This window comes from Frankliniella occidentalis, unplaced genomic scaffold, assembly GCF_000697945.3.
Source record: "Frankliniella occidentalis isolate FOCC.00 unplaced genomic scaffold, Focc_3.1 Scaffold17, whole genome shotgun sequence".
Taxonomy (NCBI): Eukaryota; Metazoa; Arthropoda; class Insecta; order Thysanoptera; family Thripidae; genus Frankliniella; species Frankliniella occidentalis.
In genome coordinates, this window is record NW_026267147.1 from 1,450,931 (window position 1) to 1,459,463 (window position 8,533).

The 8,533-nt window shown below is 44.0% G+C and overlaps 2 protein-coding genes across 7 annotated transcripts in view; one reads left to right on the forward strand and one right to left on the reverse strand.

Moving 5' to 3' along the window:
• The window catches only part of LOC113204793 (uncharacterized), an 82,863-nt gene that overhangs the window by 20,758 nt on the left and 53,572 nt on the right, over positions 1 to 8,533 (forward strand). The gene's annotated exons all lie outside the window — the stretch shown is intronic.
• On the reverse strand, positions 671 to 6,900 carry LOC113204795 (coagulation factor IX-like). 5 transcript variants are annotated; one of them, XM_026420104.2, is made up of 9 exons: positions 6,671 to 6,874; positions 5,230 to 5,388; positions 5,038 to 5,153; positions 3,985 to 4,158; positions 3,695 to 3,851; positions 3,183 to 3,362; positions 2,900 to 3,114; positions 966 to 1,139; positions 671 to 884 (listed from the first exon to the last, which is right to left on the reverse strand). In XM_026420104.2, exons 1-9 carry the CDS (start codon positions 6,741 to 6,743, stop codon positions 798 to 800), a joined length of 1,335 nt encoding a protein of 444 aa, XP_026275889.1. In that variant the 5' UTR covers positions 6,744 to 6,874; the 3' UTR covers positions 671 to 797. The 5 variants fall into 5 exon arrangements, 4 of the variants coding, with proteins under 4 accessions (XP_026275889.1, XP_052120208.1, XP_052120207.1 ...); XM_052264248.1 differs by having other exon boundaries at positions 6,667 to 6,799; XR_008010825.1 differs by lacking the exon at positions 5,230 to 5,388 and having other exon boundaries at positions 966 to 1,161; positions 5,038 to 5,185; positions 6,671 to 6,900.

Here is an 8,533-nt window from a genome sequence, read left to right on the forward strand (position 1 = left end):
TGCATAGCTATGGCTGCATGAAATCCTGCAAGTCTTATGCACAACAGAATGCATAAGGATTTAGTAAATTCACAATTCTGTGGCCCGCAGTCGCGCGCTCTCCCCCGTCGGGTAGGTGTTCAAACGGGCATAAATGTTTGGCACAAGGTGACAAACCGTCGCCCACTGACATTATGTCGGTGAGTGCCTAGCTTCCGCTGGCTCCCGCCAATGCGACTTTTGTTGGCCCGCTATGAAATTGAAATGCCGATTTGATTCGGGACCTCGTATACTACATAAATAAGTAAAATTTTCCCAAACACTGTATTGAAATCAACGACAAGTGCGGAAGTACATACGTATTTCAACTAACTACAAGAATGGCCTACTCTAAAGACACATGTCACTACCACAATGACGCGTCCGGTATATAGAACCAACGACATAACCCAAGAACAGGCTCCAAGAACGCATGTGCTTGAAGCCGATCCAAGAGCAAAATGTTCTTGGGGTGTTACAGCTGTCCTTAGCACCACAGTATTTTTCTCAGTGAGGGTGACTTGTTCTGTGTCTTCGTGTGTGTGTGTGTGTGTGTGTGTGTGTGTGTGAGTGTGAGTGAGTGTGAGTGTGAGTGTTATTGGTATTTTTTGTATGAGTGGGCTTTGGATTTGGTGAAGGGATGAAGGTGCCGTTGTCAGTGAGCGTTTAGTGGAGAATTTATTCACAACTTATTCAACATTAAAGTAGACAAACATTTCAGTCTCAAAGTGCAGAAAAAACAGCGGTTTTCCAATTAATAGCTCTAAAAATTGCCCCATTTAAGTAACAGACGCAAGTATTTGGTATGTAGTGTAGTTGTTGACTCCGTGAAATTCGATGCTGCAGACACCGGTACTAGGCTGCATCTAAAATTATCAGCAGAAAATTTCTTCGAATTAGTTTCATCGGGGAACGATGTGCCATAGTACTGCACACACAATACTCACCGCTCCTGGAGTCATCATAAGGATATGGTTTCCCTTCTTGCGCTCCTGGTCAAATGCCCGGCACGCGTACACCGTCTCACCATTAGCAGATACTCCAGCTGCTGCTGCACCTACGGGAACCTTTCCCTTGGCTCCAGGAAGCCATCGCACGTTCTTCTCTTCTGCAATGGCAATCTGTAGCGAGGAAGTGGTAGGCCTACATTAAGTCCCATTATTATGTTATGTACTTCGTTGTATTATTGTACAGATATTTTTTTAAAATGTGAAGGCCAGAAATGAGCGCCGATGAGCACGAAAAAAAGACTTTGTCGTGGGGCTCCTGTTTGGTAGGCTAAATCCGATGGCTGGAATTAATCCGATATGCAAAACCAGGAGTTGGTTTTCACGACCGGACACTTGTACGAATAGAACCAAGCTGAAGTTTGTTATATTCGTACTATTGTCCGGTCGTGACAACCAACTCCTTGTTTGTGTGTGTCGGATTCTCGATTCCGCACGAAAAAAAAGCATTAGCTGTCGCAACCTACCATCAGTGTCAGAGCTAATATGTTCGCTAGTATGTGCAAAACGAACATTCTTCGCTAACTCAGCAAACTAATTCGTCGCGGCAGCGAACATATTTCAGTAGCTGTCGCAACCAACTACATATTTACTCTCAGAACGAATCACAGCGTCAGCTTTACGATCGTCGACTCTAGCTAATTTAGAGTTGTTGTTATAACTTACGCCTGCTCGCCTATGAGAGCTGAAGACGACTATCGCAGGGAATGTGATTAGCTTACATTTGATTTCGGCGCGTTCCACCTGACTGACTATATTCCTTTCATACGTGATCGCGCACGGGTGGCGCAGTGCCTCCGAGTTCGACTGGTAGCAGGACGAACGTGGGTTCGACTGCCGCTTGAGTCGCAGCTAAAATATCAGAACGATTCCAGTAATAATCAAAGGTGGCCACAAAAATCGTGAAAAAGTTGGAAATTGCCATTAGAATGTGTACTTTCAAATGAAAGTATGTATTAAAAAAAATATTTTTCACTGGTGCCGCACTGAAAAAATTATTTGTCACGATGACGAAAATGCCATTGCTAATTTTTAGTACAGAGGTATGTCGTCAAATCAATGAGTTTTTCATCACGGTGACGAGAAAACCCCTATTATGTGACAAAAAACCCATGACGACCCCTGTACTAAAAATTAGCCATGGTATTTTCGTCAGCATGACAAAGAATTTTTACAGTGCGCATTAGTTGTCCCAACTACAGTGCTTTCGGCTCTCGTCTCGTGACGATCACGCATCAACTGTCATTGCTAAAATGTTCGTTGTGCGCATACCGGCGAGCATATAAGATGTCCAAACTAACCCTTTTTCCGTGCGGCTGTCGAATTTAGCCTACATAACAGAGTTGAACCTCACGACAATGTCTTTTTTTGTCGTTGTTACAACACTACGTGGTCGGGGGAAACCAGAAGGGGGTGGAGGTGGGGGGCCAAGTTAGTTTACTTAGTTCGCGAAAACCTATGACCATTATTCCATAAAACTGTTATCATTCATTTCGGAGACTTATGTTGTCAACATTATAAATTGCTCTATTTACTAATGAAGCCCCCCCCCCCTTATTTTCCCTCACGAGGAAATAAAACGCTCTTTCATTCTGTCGCAAATTTTGACAAAGTTAGGTAAGTTTTTTGATGATCTGAATGCCATTTTGTATGCAACTATGTACTGAAATTTATTTCGCATCCCTCTGTAAATTTCCGACTTTCGTTTTTTGCCAATTTCTTTACTATTTTGCCACAGGTGCCCTACCTTTCTTTGGTAATCCTGATGTTTATTTTGTAAGGGAAAAAGTAGTAATTGTCTAACCCCACCCCAGGTCACGTGGTTGACCACGACCCCAGCTTATAACTATAAGTTTTGTTGACAGTAAACGTACCTCAAAAGTCTCGTCGTTCATTGATTTTCCGTCAACAACCGCGTAAGCTATCCAGTTTCCACCGTACCTCGTGACGGTTGCAGGGATGATTGCGTTCTTATGGAAGATGCGTCCCACGTAGTGTGGGTAGTCATTGTTGTTTATTCTCTGAAATCCGCCTTTCAAGGCATCTCGTGGCAAATTCGGACTGCGTGACATTAGCTCCCACCGTATACCTTGACAGAGAGGCTCAATATTATCAAGTCTAAGTTAACTTTCGTATCGTATTTTTTTAGATATCTACCGGCTGACGATATGGCTTCTAGAATTTGATTAATCCATTCCGTATACGCGTCGACTCTGGTAAATGCAGAGTAGGAAAGCTTCTGAGTGACGCCAACGGAGACAATACCTTGTAAGTACCATAAACCATTGTGTTCGAAAGCCAGTCCTCCACCACTGTCACCGGGGGCTACGGAGGCTCCTGCAAGAATAACATTTTAAAATTAACAACTAATGTACTGGGTGTCCCGGCTGCCAGTATGCCAGTATGGCGGGTTGCCTACGCGCTGACTCGAAGGCGCTGTCGGGAACGCGCAGGATTTCACGCACCCCCGCGGTTCCACGGGTAGGCTCGCGGTTCCGCGGGGATGCGCGAAATCCTGCGCGCTCTCGACAGCGCCAGCGAGCCTGTGCCTATGCAACCCACCATACTGGCATGTAAGAGCCGGGACACCCGGTAGTTTATGCAAAACTACAGTTTTCTGATTCACCTAATTTTTGGTCTCCTTTCTGTAATAATTGCTCGCAACTTACCATCTATGTGTCCCGCACAAAACTTGTCGTAATTTAAAAACGGAAGGAAGTCTGCTGGAACAGCATCCACACACTCGTTGAATGGGATGTATGGCAGCTCGGCAGACTGCAGGAATGGACTCGGCTTTTTTTCCGCAGTTTGGCCCCATCCAACTACCTGTATTTTGAAAGGTAAACAATATTTTTACTCTGCAAATAGTTAGTCGAAAGTTCGCCGTCTCGGATTGTGGGTTGGCGGACATATTAATTTCAACGATCTACTTTACTGTAGAGTGAACTCAAATTATTACCTTGCCAACGTCACCCTTCTTTAGGCTGGCAAGTTTATTTCCCTGCCAATCAAGACAAATGGGCAGAATATAAGCGTTGACGGTAACTGGCGACGCAAGCTCCAGCAGGGCGATGTCATCTGCATAGTTGCGTCTTCGGCCACGAAAGTGCGGGTGAGGATAGATCTTCGAAACCTGTATAGTTGTAAAACACATTCAATATTTTGTCATAACACTGATAATAATAATTTTTTGAGTCATAACACTGTAGAGCAATGTTTAGAGGCAGCTTTAAAGGTGTCAATGATTTTAGTGCTCTCACAGAGACACAAAAACCTCCGCATGCACACTGTAAAAAGTTTTCGTGATTTTACGGAAAAAAAAGTGTTACGAAATGCTTCGTAAAAAATAATTTACGGAAATATTCCGTTAGTGCCAATTTACAAAACTGCTCAAACTGCCCCAACGATAACAAATTCAATTGAATGGCTCCAAAAGATAACCGGATTGTCTTAAATAACCAATTTGGACACTCAGTGCAATCTGCAGGTAAAAGAGTAGGCTTTACCATAAATCTTGGTTTGCAACGAAATGTGCGTGTTTTGTACCTCTAAATAAGCTAGTTGTAGAGTGAACCACGTTTTACTTTTACCAGATGTTGCGGTTAAATAATATTTAACTCCTTGCCAATCCGATGGTTGACAGCAAACTTTGTCAAACATCTCAGAAAATAAGTCAGGGTGGTATTGGCTTCTTGCATAGTTTGAGTCAGGTCACTGCGATTGTTATATATACTCGTGAAACACACTAAATCATTATGCACTTTGTTGTGCATAAGATGTGCAGGATTTCATGCAGCCATAACATTATGCACAATTTTATGCATAACCATGTACAGTGTGTGCATAATTATTCACATTTTGTACACAATTATGCATAAAAATTTGCTCATACTTATGGCTGCATGAAATCCTGCAAGTTCATACACAACAAAATGCATAAGGGTTTAGTGTGAACTTGATGGTGGACCAATTTGCCCCAGGGTCCAATGACTCTCCCCTAGTACTTACTTACCGAGCGCTTCTGAGACTCTTCAACTTTAGCCTCCCAATCCCGCAGGGCGCTCCCCACGGAAACTTTCATGTCCTTTGCGTCGACCAGCTTATTGTCCACAAACACGCAATGTGCGGCTACAAATAATACACAATGCGTATGAAAAACTCTGCAACAAGTAGTTTAGTATTCATTAATTCACCCTGCCCTTACCTGTCATGACTAAGCGTGGATGAATCAGTGAACCTCCACAAAATTGTGCCATATTTTGCGACTCAAGGTAAAGGCCGACATGCCACGGAAATTCGCTGACAGTTGCGTTTTTGCCATTGATAACGAAAGCACTCCCCTTCGCTGAAGAAATACCACACTCTGTATGACAATGGAAATTAATTTGATATTAGTTTTGCGATATGACAGGTACAACTGTTGACCGCGCAAATTTGACTCCTGTAACTGCGAAAATAATATTTAGCGCACTTTGATACGTGATTAAGATTTATGGTAGTATGTTTCTATTTGTTTCTTCATTTCTTTCCTAAAACATTGCCAGTTGCACGCCAACTATTGTACACACTCACTGGATTTGATTCTTTCATTTGAACCGATTTGAACAAGTTTTTTGTATAATCAAATTTTTTTGCACATCTTTCAGCACGTTTGTGCATTCATTTGAAAGAAATCAGGCAGTTTTGCGCTTAAATTTGTCTTATACAAAACGTGGGTTGAATTTAGCACGGGCAAGCGTAGCCACGCCACAAAAAACCTGCACATAGTTAACGTTAACGTGAAGTATTCCCAGTGAGAAATGCCTGTCGAAACGATGTCGTTTCGACGTCGATTCGACCAGTTTTCCATCGTTTCGATGTCGTTTCGACGTCGATTCGACTTGTCATTTCTCACTGGGATTGTAGTATACTATAGTCTTTGAGACGGCACAAATCACAACGAGCAGTTCTTGTTAATACTTAGTGCTCTTAAAGTTGGTCCAAATCACAATCCAATGGCGTTTACCTCAATGTCATTTAAATGTTTTTATACCCTTCTAAGATTTTCTGCTGAAGAAAACGATCTTTCTCGTTCGTGCGCCTGTGCTTTAGGCATCCCATTCGACCGGGTGGTGGAGGGCATCCAGTTCCTGCGACTTGGGATTTCCGCGTGACGTCAAAGATGTTATAGCTAGGGACAACCGTACGGCAACGTAAGAGGCAAGCAAGGTGAATGATGAATTCTGGTCTAACAATGAAGCGCACCCAGTGCCTTTCGAAACTGCTTCTGTTCCGTAAATCTGAAATTCTAAGCCTAAATAATTTGTTCATTGATGTTTTTATTTTTGACCTGTGATGGCTTGCATTGCAGCTCTGTTCATGAGCAGATGAGTGCACGTTTTCTGCCCCTGCTATCTTTTCGAAGAATGCTGATAATGCAAGCCCCCCCCCCCCTTGTTCTCTCTATTATTTACGACCTTGACAGCTGATAGTTAACTGAACACTAACAAGCAAAAACATTTTTGAACTAAGACAAAACTGTCACATAATTAAGCCTGACAACATATACTAAGGAAGGACTGCACAAACAGGAGGACAGGAAGCAGTCCACTTGCTTACAGAAATTTCTTCGTCCAGTCGTGGCCATGTCCCAAACACTCACCTACCTTTCGGTAACTCGACGGCAGCTGTGAGGTACGCCGCCAGAATGGTACCGGCCAAAAATTCCAGCGTCCACATAGTGCACTGCTTGGCCTGTGTGCGACACAGCTGTGGATGGAACAAAGACGCGCTCACATGTGCTTGTTTTCTCTGCGGTGGCGTGCGCAACCTCTCGCAGCGGCGGTATCTTGGAGACTGCGATCCACGACCCGCCGTACATCCAATAGGCAGCAATCAAAAGCAAACAGTTTTGCTTGAGTTTTGCAAACCGGTTTTTCCGGGATTACCTGCTGGAGTCTCTCTGAGCCCCCCTCCATTTTTCTCCACCCTCTTGTATTCCTCTTCCAGTGCCTTCCCCCTGCCCCGCTCACTCCATAATTTTCCAGGAAATTTGCAAATGAATAAATTATTCACTACTCTTCGTTTATCTACACCCATTACAAATAGAGGTGTGCAGCAGTGTAGCTCCGAAACACTTGTGTCACGTGTCACACGTCATGTCAGGCACAAAAGAGTGCGTAACGTTCTGGCAATCGTGTCACACTCATAAAAAGTGTGTGATCGGTGATATTCGTGAAATGCTTGACGTGACATGCTTGTGACGTCTATCTCTCACATTTGTGTTCGTGGCTGCTATACACACTCTCCTGACAGCCATTTTGGCGCATATTTTCAAGTTATTGGATGTCACACGCTTCCGTGGCGTCGTTGATGGGTCTGGTAGTTCCCACGTGTTGCCATTGACGTCCTGTATGTATTGCTGGCGGTTCCTGCAGGGTAGGCCACCTTAAAGTCCTGTGGGTTGTTTGCATGTCGTCAAAACATGTTCATCGCTCTGTGTCCGTCTGTCCGTTAGACCGCGATAAAAGACCAGTCGCCGCTGTCGCCTTGGGTTTCCAGTTCATAAAGAGCACGGGGCTGTAGGCTGCACGTCTCTACTCTGCCCTGTCGCCTTTGGTTCAGTATTGTAGTATGGCAGAAGTAGATATTCGTGTTGTTGTTTCCTGTTTCCTTGGTTCGTACTAAGTCCAGCTAGCACTGCAACTGCCAGTTCAAGACATATGTTTGACGCTTGTAATTCTTGAAGTTTAGCACATGCACTTTCCATAAGAAACAAAAAGTGACATCCATTTTGTCAGTATACAAATTTCCAAGCAGTACTCTTGAACAAGCAGTGGGTGTGTGCTTTTATGCCTTTCCTTTCCTATATAATTTTGTAACCGACTCAAGGTCACTGCTTATTCTGTGCCTGTCTTACTCTCAGTTGCAATGTGTTTGTGTGGTGGAGACGGGACGCGATCAAGTCATTGCCCTCCCATACTCTGCTCCCCAGACACGGTGTGTGCAGCGGAAATTGGTGGCACACTGAGGCAGTTTAATAGTGATTGTGAGCGGCTGATGTTCAACTGTGTCCACCATACACGTTAGTATTTGAAATTATTTTCTCGTACAATCAACTCTTCGATTGCTTGGCACTGTGTGCAATATATTGTATTATATAGGCTATACGCGCCTATGGTTTGGAATCTGCCCGCCGCCTGGATCACCACAGTAAATGCTCTGTTGAAGCGTAAATTATTTTGTGACAATTAAAAATACGATTTTTCAGTTAACGGGTATCAAGTGTTTTAATTTAGCCTTTTTTAAAGACTTTGGTGAGCACAGTAACTACGCTCGGGGACAGTCCATTACTCATTGGCCCGTACTCGCCGTGAGAGTAGGCCACCAAATCGACCTGGTTACGAGGCCCCAGGCCGCCGTACGAGCAGACCACCCTTCGAGCTTGGCGTTCCCCCATGTGCGCCTCGGTGGTAGGCAACTCATCGTACTCGAGCTTAGCCGACAAATCTTCCAATCGAAGAAATACA

Bases quoted from the DNA above. Each gene is read 5' to 3' on its own strand.
- LOC113204795 (XM_052264247.1), bottom strand. From the start codon at position 6,885: ATGTACGGCGGGTCGTGGATCGCAGTCTCCAAGATACCGCCGCTGCGA. The intron at 3,852-3,984 runs GTAATAATTTGA...TTCAAAATACAG, and splicing joins AGAAGGGTGACGTTGGCAAG to GTAGTTGGATGGGGCCAAAC. The intron at 1,140-2,899 runs GTACGTTTACTG...TCCTCGCTACAG, and splicing joins TGAACGACGAGACTTTTGAG to ATTGCCATTGCAGAAGAGAA.